Source organism: Aquila chrysaetos, chromosome 21, assembly GCF_900496995.4.
Source record: "Aquila chrysaetos chrysaetos chromosome 21, bAquChr1.4, whole genome shotgun sequence".
In the NCBI taxonomy this organism is placed as follows: Eukaryota; Metazoa; Chordata; class Aves; order Accipitriformes; family Accipitridae; genus Aquila; species Aquila chrysaetos.
Window position 1 is genome coordinate 18,280,199 of NC_044024.1, and position 15,956 is coordinate 18,296,154.

The window sequence follows — 15,956 nt, forward strand, 5'->3', positions numbered from 1 at the left end:
TCAGTTTGCACCTTTATTTTTTAAAAATGAAATAGTCAAAGTACTTTCTTTTTCAAATATCGACACATAATATATTAACTTTTAATATTTACAGCGTGTTGCTGGGATGTTCTTGTAGAAAATGCATGCTTCTGGTCTGAAACCCAGAGCAAAATGCATCAGACCATTTAACTGCAGCCATATAACATAAACCTGTACAGTATCCAGTCACTATTCAGCACAGGAGTTAGAGCAGGAATAAAAAAATTGGGATCTATTGTTTCCTAGCAACGAGGCTGAGGCCATTATAACACAATTTCTGTAAGATCAGAACCTCTAACTGGTGTTAGACAGAAACTGAAGATCTTGGCATACATTGTAAACATTTTTACTGTTGATGAGAAAGCTAAAAAGGAACGTTACTTTGACATATATCGTATGCTATGCTTCTCTTTCTCATTTATTGACACTTCTGCCTGAAGAGTATGAGGATTTTAATGTATTATCATGGTTCATACAAGTAAAATACTGTCAAGGACACGATCTGATATACTAACATTTATTAAAAGTCTAAAGTCCACACGAGATCTAAGGAAAAACTGGAAATTGTCAAAACACGTTTCCTTAGACAAATAATGGCAGGTGACAAATGCCCGGACAAATCCACAGCGAGTCCGACTCCACCGTTCCCAGTTTCTGCCGAGAAGCGATTCCTCTGGCAGTCAGGGCACTTTCGACCCGGTAATGTTTTGTATCAAGGAGAGGTTTAAATAACAGTCAGCATTTGACGGGGAAAACCCTTACGGCTATCGGCGGCAGCCTGATCCGAGTGTCGCCACGCTAGATCAGCCGCGCTACGGCGAATCCCCCCGAGCACGCGAACGCCCTGCCAGGGATGTGCCGAGCTCGTTTTGCTCAGGCTAAAAAATAGGAGCTCCTCTGCCCAAACCACTTCCCCCTTCGGAACCGTACCTCGGCTTCCAGCAGCACCGATGGCCATCGCTCACGGCGGGAAGGCGGCTGCCGCTCCGTAAGCCCGGCCCGGCCGCCGGCGGAGCGGGGGCTCGGCGGCCGGGGGAGCGCAGGGCTGGGACGCCGGAGCTTCGGGAGCGCTCGCGGCCAAAAAGAGAGGCCGCGTCTACCTAGCTAGTGGACGACTGAGAGGACGTTAAAGAGCTCAAACCAAACAGCTAGGATGTGTATACCGAGATGCACATTGACCAGTTCATATATATTTATTTGGCTATGTTCTACATAGATATCTATATATATATATTTATACCTTTGAAATGTTCTAGATTTGCTAAATAAATATGAAAGCAAAGGAAACATTACTTGTACACACTATTTGTTTGGCTGTCATAAAAAATATAGCACGTATTTCTCATGGTAGGTGCTTTGCTACAGGTTAGTGTGCAATAGTGGTTTTTATTTTATTTTATTTTATTTTACTTTATTTATTTTATTTTATTTTTTTCCACTTTCAGAACCTTGTTTGCAGTGCAGAATGCTAGCATCAAATTATCTGATCTAAATAACAGTAAAAATTTCCATGCCATTATTTTTCTTTTTTTCTCATTTGGGTCTCTAGGCTATAGTGCAAAATTAAAAAAAAACAAAAAAGAAGAAAGGAAAACTACAAAAAACAACAGTGAGAAATTGGTCTAACTACAAAGGAAAAAAAATAATGGAGACTGAAATATTCCCTGCCTCCATCTGAGGTTGTTCATGAACAAGATGGTCCAAAACTACTTGTTTGCTTAGTTCTCACGAATCACTGCTGGCTGGCCCACGTGTAGCTATGACTTCAGTCTCCAGTGCTCTTTCAGTAGTAACTCGTTTCTTTAGCACTGTCAACTCAGCACGACATTTATATTTAGTTTCCTAAATTTCTGAAACTGTTACGATGAAGGCTTTTTTTTTTTTTTGCTTTTGTAACCGGGCCATGTAATGTCATGTGATTCTTTATACATCCATATTCTCGTAAGAAATATTGTTCAAAAATGTACCTTAGACTGCACCCAGGAACTGGGAAAATGCCAAATCTACCTTCAGAGACAAACTTGTAACACATTTCACTCTTTGACCTTTTGGCATAATATGAGAACAACAGTAATCAAGGCAGTATTAAAAAACACAGCTGTAGGTAATACAAAGTGCATTTCCTGCATATAATACAAATATAACTTTAAGAAACTAAAGGCACAAGCTAACTAAATATGTATTACATACTAGAAATGCACAGTTCAAGGTAATTCTAATAGCTTCAAATATTTGTTTATAATGGATATTTAAAGCAGTTTGAAAATGATCCTCATTAGTGAATTGCAAAAAAGTATAATTGCTTAAAATATAAGTAAAATAGACTCTAATATTGACATCTTGGATCAGTGATAAAATACATCATCACGTTTATGAATGCACTCTCTATATACAATTCATAAATTATTCTTCCATTGATTAAAAGCATATTAGAGGCTCAAGGATTTGAAGGTCCATTTTTAGGCTGGTGTGGAGGTATTCAAATTCTCCGTGATCGTATGGAAAATTACAGAAATCAGAGCTGTCAAACCTGGCTGTTGTCAGCTCCCAATTCTGTACGTTAGTTAATGATGAGCCCGATCAAAATGCGTATGTGCAGGTTTTGGTCCGTTAATTCCCCCCGGCCGGGGAGTAGAGGGGGGTTTTAGGGGCCAGGCTCTCACTCGGCCTGATCCTGCACCCCCAAAGCTGCGCTGGCTCCCGGAGGAGCGGAAGGAGTCTGGAAAGAGACGCTAATGGTGTGAGGCTGAGAGCCCAGTTCAAACCCCTGCGGGGGTTCGGGTCTCAGGCGCCAGTTCAGGCTCATCTCTAACTTTGGTACAGTCTGCTCCACTTGCCCAAAAACAAGGGAAAAAAGAAAACTGGAAAGAAAGGAAGAAAGACAAAGAAAGCACTTTGTTGGCTTCAATAAATATGAGCAGAAATTGTTTCAATATATTTACTATGTCTGTTTTGAAAGAAATGTGCAATAACATCACTGTTACGGATACACAGGCTCTATAACAAGACTTCTAGCTCCCTCTGAAAGTCAGTAAAGGAAATCTGCTTGCCCGTCCCCCCCTCCCCGTGTGCCCTCCCCACCTCCTGATAATCAGGTCCTTTAAAAATGACAAGCTGAAAGAAGGATCACCTACTCTGCTATGAAATAACTGTGCCAGCAGCACATGATACCTTGGGAAATAAAAATTTCTGTCCATGCAATATAATGCTTTTCTATGTGCTCTAGAGATTGAGCTGAAAAGTGAAGAGTCATCCCCAAAATGTTCTACGTTTATCAACATATTTACTATCCACACTTAGGTTCATCAACTCCCAACCCACCAATCTTCTTCAGACTCGAAAAAATGAGTAATACGACAGGATTATTAATTTGAGATGAAAAGAACGCGATGCCTAAACCCAACAACACTGCAATTTCCAAACGATCTGTGCAAAGACGAGTCCTGGCCCCACGACTACAGGCAGGACCGATCCTGCATGGCTTGCTGTTACCGCACCGTGTGCGCCCTCCCAGCTGGGTAACGAGGGTCGTCCCAAAAGCACTGAGTTAAAGCCCAGTCTGGAGCACACTGATGTCAGCGGAGACACTCCGGTTGACCACAGTGCTCCCAAAGCCCTCCTTTGGCCGCCCCTGACGCCCGGCTGAAGCCCAGCGGCACGGTGCCGCCCTGCGCCTCTCCGCCGGGAAGATCGGCAGCTCTACATGTGCTGCCGGACTCCAGCATAACCCAGCGCCGAGGGAAACCTTGGCAGAGAGGCCCCTCCGTGCAAAAGTAGACGCAACGTGGCGTTCATCGCTGAGGGGCTGAGAGGTGGCTACGGCCGAGCAAAGCTAAAGGCCATTTACGTACTGTATCCAACACAAGTCAGGTTTCCCAGGTTAGAAAATCCCTTAGATCATAGCTGTGAGGAATGACATGTGCGGGGTTGGTGAGCAACTCTGAAGTTTCCATACACAGTCTGGTTTCTGTACGCAATCCCTTAAACTTACGGGAGATCTCACTGGGATAAAAACTACCCAGTAAATATGGGTTGCAGAATCAGGCTCTGTAACCTTTTAAATAATTGGTGAATTATTAAATCAACAACAACAAAAAAGTCGCGTTTCTTTCTTTAGAAGAAGGCAGAGCACGCTGCGCTCTCCCCTACCCCGCATGTGCGGTGTCACCCCGGGCACCTCGCGCGCAGGTCGCGCTGCTCAGCTGTCAGGACTCTGCTTCTGCAATTTTTGAATACTGCCACACAAGAACTAAAAATCGTCACTGTCATCTCTCAAAGAGTTAAACGAACAATATTAAAATACCATCTTCTGTCACATTTAAAGGCAGTTGGATATGTTTTTTCCTCTATATTTATATATACAGAGTTCTGATCTAGAAAAACCAATACAATAAACCATTTTACGTTTAAAAACAGGCAGTCTTTGGTGACGCAAAGGCAGAGATTTTCTTTGTTACCTTCTGCCTATTTCACTCTGTCTCATAAAGTGAATATTATTGGCACTGTCAGAAAGTTCCAGATACTGCTCCACAGATAAAACAAAATATCCATCGTAGCCTTGTACCCGCCCAGTGCTTAAAAGCTGCTGTTTCTCTCCATCTGTCCATGCCCGAATACCTTCTTCCCCTTCCTGCAGCCGTCTCTGCTCCTTAGTCCAGGCCTGAGCCACGGCTCTCTGCCTGGCTATCTCTAAGACATGGTTCTTCTCTTCTTCCACCGTTGTTCCATACCGAACATTAAAGCACAGCGCGCCGTGCTGGAGCTGGATGTCAGCAAAGCGTCTAGTCCTCCCATTGATCACAGAAGTCATCTGCGACACTGTGACGTTGACGCCATTCTCCAAGATGCGTCGTCCTCCGGTGTTGCCGATTAGGGCCAAATCTTCTTCCAAAGACCCCAGCTTGATGAAGTAATGCGTGTCTCGGCCCTCTATGGTGAAATGCAAGTTCTCCAGATAGTGAGCGTTGTTGAGGATGGCAGCAATGCGCCGGCTGTCCTCGTTAGCCACGCCTATAATGTCAGCTGTCACGATACCATCCTTTATAGCGAATTTGATGCCTTTGCCGAATACTGAAGGAATAGCTGCAAATCTCGGTTGTTTCACTCCCTCATAGCACTTGCCATCGCTATACCTGGGTGTCATAGGAAGTTGATCCAAGGATATAAAGTTTCGGAGTTGCTTTTGGAGCTCACACTGAATACCAAGAATAGTCTGCAAAATAAAATAGCAATAAAGTTTGCAGGTGAAGCACCCTGCAGTTCATTATAGTGTCTCACAGACCCTACTAATCTCTTAATTGCTTGGAATGGATCTTCAGTTTGTTTGGAAAACATTGTGCACATCTACAGAGCCTGGGTATATGCACAGGCTTTCTAATCACCTAAAGTATTGCTTTCTGTCTCTTGGACTCTTTTGTTTCTAGAAAAACAAATGGAAAATGTGTTTATCACAAATCCTATTTTCGTACTTATTCTTCCTTTTTTTGCTTCCTCCCCTCTTGAATTGTTACTGTAATGGCTGGTCTTTTGACTCTTAGGCATGGGAAAGCTGAACTCAAAGCTGTGCTCTTTCACATGATTCTATGCTTAGTCTCTGTGTGTCTAATTATGTCTTCTGTAAAACAGCAGTAACAGTTTTTATAGCCCATTCTTTAAGGAAAGCAGGCTGTGAAGGTCTCAAGACACTAGAACAATAGGAACCACGCAAGTACATCAGATCTGTAGATCTTGCTCCCCAATGAGGCTAAAAAAAATAATCTCATTCCAACCATCTACTTGTCTTTTAACACTATACCTATCACTACACTTTTCCTGTGCCTTTTTAATATCTTCTTTAATATCTCAGTGACAATTTAACATGGACATGCTCCTACATCTGGAACGAACTCTGACCCTCCAGCCCTCTGCACTTTGTGCAGTCATTTGTGCATGGGAAAAGAAGTGTGTTAAGTGCTAGGAACGTAAATTCACAACACTTTATACTTCCTTTTCCTGACTACATTAGAGAAAAGGCATCTTCCCTCTCTCATCTTTGCAAAATCATAGTTCTTTGTTAACAGATGCTTGTATGGTCAAATGCAAAACGTGAACGCCTGCTCAGAACATCGGTAGTCAGTCCTGTTGCAGTTACATTGATTGCTAGACCCTGATAGCTGCTGTGTGGCTCTTCTTTACTGAAAATAAGCCCCGGAGCAAGGTTGAATTTTACAGACCCCTGTACAAATCCATAGCAACATTTCTGTTTTCCTGCCATTATTATGCAGAGGTACAGACATGTAAAGCTGTTTATCCCCTCAGTGATTTTGCATCTCTTGTGGCATCTTTGCTAACAAAGATGAAAATCTGTTAGTTTAATTTTTTAATCCCACAAAATTTTTGTAGCTTTTTCAATTTTCACACAAACACTTTTACCCTTTTGCCTATCCTGCCCCTTAAATTTGGATTGTTTCTTTGTAAACACCTGCAAAGTTCCTTCGCTGTGTTGCTAAAAGCTTCTCCTTAAAACTCTCCTCCACTCTGATGCCAGTACATAATTGACAATATTGAAGTTTCTAGCATTGTTATACTATTTGCCTTGCCTATTATGTTGAAAGACAGAGTCACATTGTTTCCTTGGTGTCCAGTACTTTCTAATAAAATTCCTTAATTTAGTATGAGAAGCAGCTGAACAGAGTTTTTGCTAACCTTTCCAGGGTCCCACTCTTGGGTTTTTGTTTGAAGCTGTAGAAGCTCGTATGTTGTCTCCAAAGCTTCTATCTCTGGTTTCGGGAATCCAGGTAGTACGTTGTGCAACTGGAAACCAAACAGCTCTAGCCAACTTCCAATGTCTACAAAACAAGGAAAGGATGCTGGCAATAAGGCACATAAATCCTAGAAAAAGTGAGGGTAGTCTGCAGAAATCCCAGCTATGCAGAAATAATGATTTCACATCAATTTATGTTTTCAGTACTGGTTACAGCATTTATTGTAGCAAACAAATTATTTGATTACAAAGCACAGCTATACTCAAATCAATAGTGTACCTTCTATCTATTTATAATGGAAAAAATTCAAATTAAGCTGCCTCCATTCTTCCCCTAATTTTAGCACTTAGAAAAGCAGCAGACACAACTATTAATTATCTTCTTGGTTATCATAAAGGCTATAGGAAACAGATCAAGCTCAGTAGGATGTCATGTATTAAAGAAATGACTTTAATATATGTAAATTAGAGCCAAATAGTAACTTTGGATGTATGCAAGTCTTGAATCCATACCAGAATCTGATAAAAAATTGTATTTTCATGAGAAACATGTTACTTTTACCTGTTGTATACTTAGCAACGTCTTGGATTCTGCCAACTGGGTAATTATTTTCAAATGAGTAGAGATTAAATGGTTGTGGGACAGCATTCAGGTGTTTCCATATATGATGATTTGGTGTTGTCCACCGACCAGCAATGACGTCATAGTCCCGCTGACCCAGATGAACTAATTTAGTAAGAGAATCATAAAGCCCTCCATGAAAACCAATGATAACCTGGAAATCTGGATTAGTGTCCTGGTAGATCTCTCCATATGGGGTGTACAAAATCTCTTTTATGACTTGGCCCCGACTGCTGAATACAGCTAGAGGTGTTCCAGTGTTATCACAAGCGACATAATACTCTTCTCCACTGCTTAATTCCATCGCAATGAGATGACCTTGAAGATCATAATATAGGGATGTTATTTCCGAGCTAGTATGATTGTACAAGTGAGTAACTCTTATTGGGTTGGAGAGATCAGCGTAGAAGAACTGTAAGTGTTGACCTAGGCTTGATTTGCTTGCAACTCGTCTTCCAAGACCATCGTAACAGTATTGCACACTCCAGCCAGACACTTTGTTGTATGCCTTGTTCAGCAGACCGTTAGAGTTGTACTCAAAGATCTCATTGCCTCTTTGCCTGAGAAACCCATCTTCGTCCATTTTATATTGAATTTCTCCAAGTCTGGTAATGCGATCTCTCAGATCGTATCTGAGAGGAGTGAGGCGCGCACTGTTTCCGTGGCTCAGCAAGTTGATGTTGCCATTAAGGTCATAGCTGTAGCGCCACTGGGTTTTATCATTCACAGACACGGTCTGAAGTTGACCATCAGCATCATACTCATAAAAATATCTCGTTATATTGGCATCTACACCTACGCGTATATCACAGATCACCATACGACCCATATTATCATACTGGATGGTCATCCAGTAAGCGATAGACTTGAGAATTTCATACTGTACTTCAATCACCTGACCATTAGCACTAAAAATTTTGGTATGCTTCATCACAGTGGTGGTTATAACTTGGTTTAAATCATAATTAATTACACTGAATTTTCCAAATTGTTCAGTCCTGCCAGAAACATCGACGTAACGGTACAGATCTATGGGAAGAGGCGTCTCGTTTATCATGGCCTGCATGCTCGTGACACGGAAGTTGTTATAGCTGTAGTCAAATCTGGCGTTTACAAGCCCTTCTTCACTAAACCTGAAGATCTGGCGACCAATAAGCGGACCTGTCCAAAACAAATAGGTGAAAAAGGAAAAGCAAGAAAAATAATGAATTACGTCCACAGTATACTTACCCTACAGATCTAGCACAAACAGGCGGTGAACTCATATATACCCTTAAGCCTTATTGCTAGTTGACTCTCTCAGAAAATACCATTAACTAAGAATATGTTAGATTATTCTCTCACAAACCTTTATTAATGCTCGCTCTACAAAAATATCTATATTTTATTAACATTTGTTTAAATGAATGCTATTTTATTCATAATTATGATTTCTATTTGCTTACAAGATAATTCTAAACTAAATTTATTTTACATGGTGATTTCCTTCCTCATATAAACATTCCTTTTGAATTTATGTTATATTATGGTATAAACGGGAAACTTGGAAATACAAACAATAAAACAACTTGATTTAGTATTTAGCAAATATCCACACAGTGGAATAAAAACAATCAAACATTATAAGAGCTACTCCATACCAAGCAATAAAAAGAAAACTGTATTTCAAATGGGACAGCTATATATGCCTATGGACACAGACGTAGAGATACACACATACATTTTTCTATTGAAACATAAAATATAAGAACTTGTAGACATAAAAATAATGGAAATTCATGCCAGGTGAGTGCAGGATCAGGGCCAAAAACTTTAGCAAAAAGTGGACAGTTACACAAACCTGTTTGCCTGTATCTGATGGTACAGATGAACCCATCGTGCATTAAATGTATTGTTTTAATAACCCCAGAAGATTCCTCGTAGGTGAACGTGACTTGAGTAGTATCATAGAGAATCTCGGAAATTCGGGACTGTTTGGTGTATTTGTAAAGGACTCTGCGTCCTGTCCCAGGATATAATGTTTGCAGAAGCCGTCCGTCTCTGGTGACGTCCTGTATGAAAGCCGCGTTGCTGTCTGGAGGGGTGTAGATGTTGCGGTAGTACCCGACGGACAGCATGGTTTGCAAGGCATGGCGCACCATGCTCGGCATGGTGACCGAGAGCAGGTAGTCGGACTGGTCGTACTCAAAGATGTAGCGGCGCTGGCTGTGCAACAGGAGCATCACGGACTGCAATCAAACAGGAATGGCAGTGTAAGTGGCTGATCAAGCAAATGATTATTCATCTAGTGAGAGCCTGAAGGTGAAGGAAATGCTGAAACGACCACCCACTCTTGTTGTTTGCTCTTACTGTCTGTACAATTCCAAGTGAAGCTTTCAGCTCCAGGAGACCTGGCCAGCAAGGTGGTATAAAACAGGAGGAGAATAATAATAAGTCTAGAGGTAAGGACCTCCAAACTGGAAGGCAGATGTGGCTCTCAGTAGCATTTCAGCCTCATGCTGACTTGCTATGTTGCTTTGAAATATTTAGGTCATCCTCCCAGGAAGCAAAAACAGAGGGAGCCTCTTCCTCACACACAGGCAGAGCATCTGCACCAGCAGATGTTTCTAGGGGAGGTGGAAAGGGGAAGCTTTCAGTGGTGTGTGCAAGGTGTTTAGCTTTTATTTGCACTCTGCCTATCTCTAGCACAGACCTACCCCTTTTTCTGTATGTCTTCTATTAAATGCCCATTGCCCCAGAGGTCACAGTATCTCCGTGCTTACAGACGGATGAAAGTAGTCTGCAGGTTCTTTGGTGTGACTATGTCTATCTCTGGTTCTTGACGTTTACAAAGAAAACTATTTCTACGCATGTACTTGATATTTGCCCTGTGTTAGTTAATCGTGGCTGGTCAACGAAACCTGGTTTGTTTGTTTGGCAGACGAATGTGCAAGCATGGCAGACATTCTTCTGTGCAAATTTAAAGTTTGGGTTCTGTCAACTTTTTCACCAGTCACGTGCAAAGTCACAGTGTCACAGAGTACAAGCCCACTGGTGAACAGGCACCGTTGAAAACAAGCATAATGAAAACACAGAGTGGAAATGAATGGGGGATCTTTGTAGCCTTCCCCCAGCTCCAGCAAGTGGCCTGGCTGGATGAGAGCACTGCACATCTTTGCCACACTGTCTGAGCTGAGACGGAGCGCTGACACTGCACCGTTCTTAGCTCACAGCCCAAACCTACCAGGCACATAAGCAAATTTGTCCAGCTTCTGCATGATTGGGACGTCATGAAAACAAAGTGTTATGAAGAACAGTGTGGCTGCTTTTTCGTAGAGCATTGGGGAAAGAAATCAGAAAAAAAGGCTTTTTTTTCCTTTAAGCTCAAAACTCTTCTCTGGGAAGAAAACACTGAGCGCTTAGCCTTGCAATGTGTTAAGTAACATTGGCCCTAAGCCACTTCGCTCTGACAAATAACCCAAGTGCTTATTCAAAGGACCAAAGATAGGCTAAGCCTTGGCCATCCTCTCTGCACCCCCAGCCCCCTGCCCTCCCAAGATGTATTTCTTCCTGCCCTTGGTGAAAGACATCTGTCACCTGTACACAAGCCAGCCAGCACCAACATATGCCACTCGCGAGTTACCCTCTGCCAACTGGTGACGACAGACCTTTACACCGAGCTTTCTCTGATCGCTTTATTGCCGGTCTGCCAAGCATTTCTAACACGCGCAGTGTTTATTTTGTTTTCACCTTCAGTCAAGAGTCCCCAATCTGCAGTAAACCACTGGCTGAACTCTCTCCTCGCACTGATGTGACGCCTCTCTCTATATACTGCTCCCGGGCCTGTTTTTAAGCTGTCTGCCATTGACAGAGTATGAATAACAAGATCAGAAACATCTCTAATATAACTTTAGTGCCCCTGTGTGCCATTTTTACAGCATTTTGTGGCTTTTCCACTTTTGTCTGGGATAGTAAAAGGTTAGACAGTACAAGGGTTTGAGACTTAGTACCCTCTCTAGCCTATTAGAGTATACCATAAAGAGAAAAAAAATTAATTCCCAATTCATCCTAATAATATTACAATAGATTTTTCAACTCTTTGCACAAATTGGGTTCTAATTGTTTTAAAGGATTTCAGAGGGTAGCTCATAAACATCCCAAAAGCTGTCATTTTATAAAAGCAACCAGAGCCTGGTCAACCACGTAATGATTGATGCCACATGGTATATCGAGACAAACAGCCAGTGGCAATTACTTGGAGCTCTACTGGGAATACACAGAAATGCTGAGCTTCACCACTAGATGTCATTTCTGTCCAACATACACATGCAGCCGCTCCTCTATTTTGTCTGGTGGTAAACGGCAGGATTTTGGAAGCAAGCTTGGAGTATTCAGGAGATTTTATAACACCATTAACTAATTGAGGAAAGTGACCAAAACAAGAGGAACTGAATCTCATCAGTAAAAATTATTTACAGTGCTACTATCATAGTGCTTTTTCAAACCTAAATTATTGGGGCTAATTTTGGAAGGGGTAGAGATTTTTGAAGATGTACAATTAACTCAAGTGCTAAAAAATGAAAAATTAAATAATTATGAATTGGAAGCGACCTATATAATTGATTTTTTGATAAAAGGAATCATTGGGTCTTACGAGGTTTCAGACAACCTTTAGCAATCATTATATAATTAACACAATGAGTTATTGACTTTAATGGAGCCACAAAATGATATCTCAATGTCTAATTTTGACAGGGAATTCATCTTTTTTTGGCACAAGGAACAAACAGTGATGAAAGTACATTAAATAGCTGGAAGATTATGTCCATAGTGTGTATGACTTTCAATAATTTTAATGACAAGTTACAGCATAACCCAAGCCTGCTGCTACCTGATTCAGTAATCTTTTGCCATTTGCTTCTACAAGATCAGGATTTGGCCACTTGTGCAGAATTCCAGAATAACAGTTTGAAGTTATATGACTTTATTTGTAAGCTCGTCATAAACTAAGAACAGACAAAGTGGTTTAGAAAGATAAGAAGCATACATCTTTCCAAAATTATGGTCCATTAGGCCCAAAGAAAAAAGAAAAGATTCCTCCAAAAGGCATAGTGCCCAATATTTGAAAGCTGTACTAAACGCCTGTTTACTTGCAATTTGCAGAAGAGCATACAGACAAAAGAAGCCCTGACAAATTTATCGGAACCAAACTTCTGAAGCTTCTAGGGTTTGCCAATCTTGTTAACACGTGCAAGAACCATACTGCATGCAGACAAGGAAAGAATCACATTTTTATGCATTCTCCTGCCTAAATCATTTTTTTCTCTGGGTTAGGTTTAAGTTTTTTGAGGATCAGGCTTAAATACATTCAAAATAAGTACAGCAAAGTTTATCTTAAAAGTACACATTTGGAACTTTTAAATATATAAATAACTTCAAAGTGATTGGATTTCCTGCGTGTAATACCCCCTATCAGTTTTACCTCACCTGCCCCCTCCTAGCCTCTCCCTGTGGTTAACAGGTTCAGAGAAAATGTTCTGCAAACTCAGGGTATATTGGATAGTCCAAGATGTTGCTATTTCAAAAAAAAAAGTTTAAAAGGACACTGTTTCAATACAATTTCACAGTAAGTTCTGAAAGCTTTAAAAATACAGATTGGCTTTTTGGTTTTGAAAGACAAGATGATACCAAATGAGATGCTTCTACAGGTGAAAGAGTTGCTGTTCTTCCTTAGTCTGTACAACACCTATTCCCCTATCTTGTGACCATTACTTATAGACATAAATGAAAATTACAATACTCAGGCAATTTAGACATGAAGTCACTATAAAAGCAGAGCAATAACTCATTTCATATTAATATTTTCCCCCTCAAATAGCCCTCATAAATACTGAAGCAATCTTCCTCCTCACAGGAGCAATCCCTTTTTTATAGTGCAGCACTGAGTAGGTGCAAGCTTGTACTCACTGCCTCGTAATTTTGGCTTAAAAGAACCATGTTTGTGGGGAGGGAGCCGTTCCTTTTCAGTGACTGTTATACTTTTGACTACGTTATACGGAGTGGCAACATGTTTTTCACCAGTGAAAGTGTCCTTTGTTCACTTGAACTTGGACTGGGACCAAGAATTCATTTCTACTTACCAATTAAATAAATCTGAGGTGCTAATAGCTTCCTTCAGAACTAAAGTATGGCAGGTTTGAACTGGTGACATGTAGGTCTAAGCATGGCCAGAGACATTTTTATCTGGTTATGTAATTGTATGCATTTTCTGTTTAAAAAGTCTTAAACACTCTTGCAAAAGATAGCATTACAACATAGTTCACAATATAATATCTATATCAAAACAAATATTTTGTCTTGGTACCACAATCTACTTTTGAAATGATTTACCTTTTCTAAATAGGTGTAACTCCATATTTTACCATCTGCCCATGTTCTGGAAATTATGTTCCCACTTGGATCATACTCCATTTTCTCAGTCCAGGTTCCTCTTTGGATATAGGTGACTAATCCAGAATGTGAATAAGAGATATTGACCTCATTGTACTTGCTGATGGGTGACCATAAAATTGGGCGTCCTGTCTGGTCATACATAATCCGAAGAGTGAATTTTCGATGATCATCATAAATCTTTCCTGTTCTGGTTACATGATCAAAATCAATGGAGAGCAGGTTTCTGTTGTGGGCCTAAACACAAAGATACAGTAAGGTAAGAAAACAATGCATCTTAATTACACACCACACAAACATTTCTATGATGTCAGCTCTAATCAAAATGTGCAATGGTTTAACGTTATGATGGGGAATTTAGGCCTAGTGAAAAACAAGAAAATAGAAAAATATTCAGATGAGAAACAGGAGGACCAAGAAACAAAATGCTGCTTGCATTCATTGTTACTATACTTTGCATTACAGGATGCTTCCTATTTCCATGTGCTAACCCACACCTCTGCTCTCACCTTTTCCTAAGTTTTTCTTCTTTCTTCTCAACTTTCATCTCTCTGTGGATGGACGTTTTGATTCCAGCCAAAGATGTGTAGTTAAGCCCACAAATTAACAAAGCCATCCTATCTCACATCCTCTCTCTTAAGCTCCGTTAATGTTGACGGGTCAGTTACTGCTCTGGGATAGCCCATGCCAGGTCGCACACTGATGCCGCAAAGGGAAGAGCTCTGCTTGCAGCTCCCGAAGACCCCGCTCACCGGCGTCCTCCTGCCTCTTCACAAAACCACCCCTCTCCCAGAGCTCGTGAAAACCAGGGGCAGCCGTGCCTGCTGCCAGCCATATTCCTTGTTGCAGCTTTCTCACCGCATTTGGGACCCGCAGCATTTGTTAAATTCGCTGTGTCTGACAGACTAACAGTGACTGTGCTATGATCTGTTAACATTTATGGTCCAACGGGACAATGCAGAGGGGCAGCCCAATTCTCAATCTGAAATCAAGTTCAAAGCTGAGCCAGATTCATGAAGACAAAATATATGTATCCAGCGCTTTTATCATCTACCTCCTTACATCATTCAGTCACTGGGCAATCACCATTAAACCCCATTTAAATCAGAGATATAATTTAGGGAACCATAAGACATTGTTCATTGACTTGTCTTTTTCAGATCAATGCTCAATGTGCTCGTATTAATCTACTGCATTTTATCTAATCGCTTGTATTAATCTATTCCAATTAATAAATTCCTTACAGCAGAGGCGATGTCAGTGCAGGTGTTAGCACAGTGCACAGCACAGTGCTTGCTCTTGAGACCTGGAGGCATAGCCGTAAAGTAAGTGGTTAAGAATACCTGTTTAATAATTCAAGCTGGGATCATATGGTGGTAGTGATTAGAAAGAACATTTTTTTTCTTTACCCTTTCTGTTTTTAGATACAAAATAATTTGAAAATCTAGAAGAAGCAGGTGTTCTTTCTTCAACTACCATTCCTGGGGTTTTATATACACACATGTCTAACTTTAATAGTGTTCATTTACAATAGCTGTAAAATACCTATATACCCCTGTAGACTGCTGTAACTACTACAATTTATGCTCTAATGATAGTTAAGGAGCCCAAGTAAAATGGGATGCTCAGTTCAACTATGTTTGCTTGTATACAGTCTGATGGATTAAGTGTATTACAATATATTTCTTGCAAACTTCTTGCAATTTCTGAAAACAAACCCACTTGGTGGTAAAATAACTGAAAAGCAAGCAGGGGATATACCCTGGCTCATATTCATTTACTGTCTATGTACATATTTAATGTTCTTATTGCTATTATTATTATTATTATTGTAGAATGCAGTTAGGAGAAAGGGAAGTCTTGAATACAAATTGCTTGCAATCTACATTTCAGGGACGATACAACAAATAAGAGTGAAAACCAAACAGAGGCAGAATTAGCAGCAAAGTGGATAGCAGCAGTATTTGAAAGCTCACAGAGTTAAGGTAAGGTTTGGGTGGATGCCATTACTTCCCTTATATTCCACATTTTATGTCTCATTTGTTTGCTTTCTTAGATTTTAGTTAAATTTAACACCTTTCTGAAGGCAAGACAGGACGATACATGGGTAGGAGGCCTCATTTCAACGCTGTCACCAAAAAG

General features: G+C 40.7%; 1 protein-coding gene across 9 annotated transcripts in view; it reads right to left on the minus strand.

Annotated features, from left to right (window-relative positions):
- TENM1 (teneurin transmembrane protein 1) overlaps nt 1-15,956 on the minus strand; it is a 349,493-nt gene continuing 333,537 nt past the window's right edge. For all 9 annotated transcript variants that reach the window (XM_041119091.1, XM_041119089.1, XM_041119090.1 and 6 more), the window contains 5 exons: nt 13,755-14,051; nt 9,226-9,613; nt 7,326-8,546; nt 6,706-6,848; nt 1-5,233 (listed from right to left, as the gene is read on the minus strand). In XM_041119091.1, the coding sequence (XP_040975025.1) occupies nt 4,475-5,233; nt 6,706-6,848; nt 7,326-8,546; nt 9,226-9,613; nt 13,755-14,051 (2,808 nt within the window). In that variant the 3' untranslated portion in view covers nt 1-4,474. The remainder of the gene's footprint in view (nt 5,234-6,705; nt 6,849-7,325; nt 8,547-9,225; nt 9,614-13,754; nt 14,052-15,956) is intronic.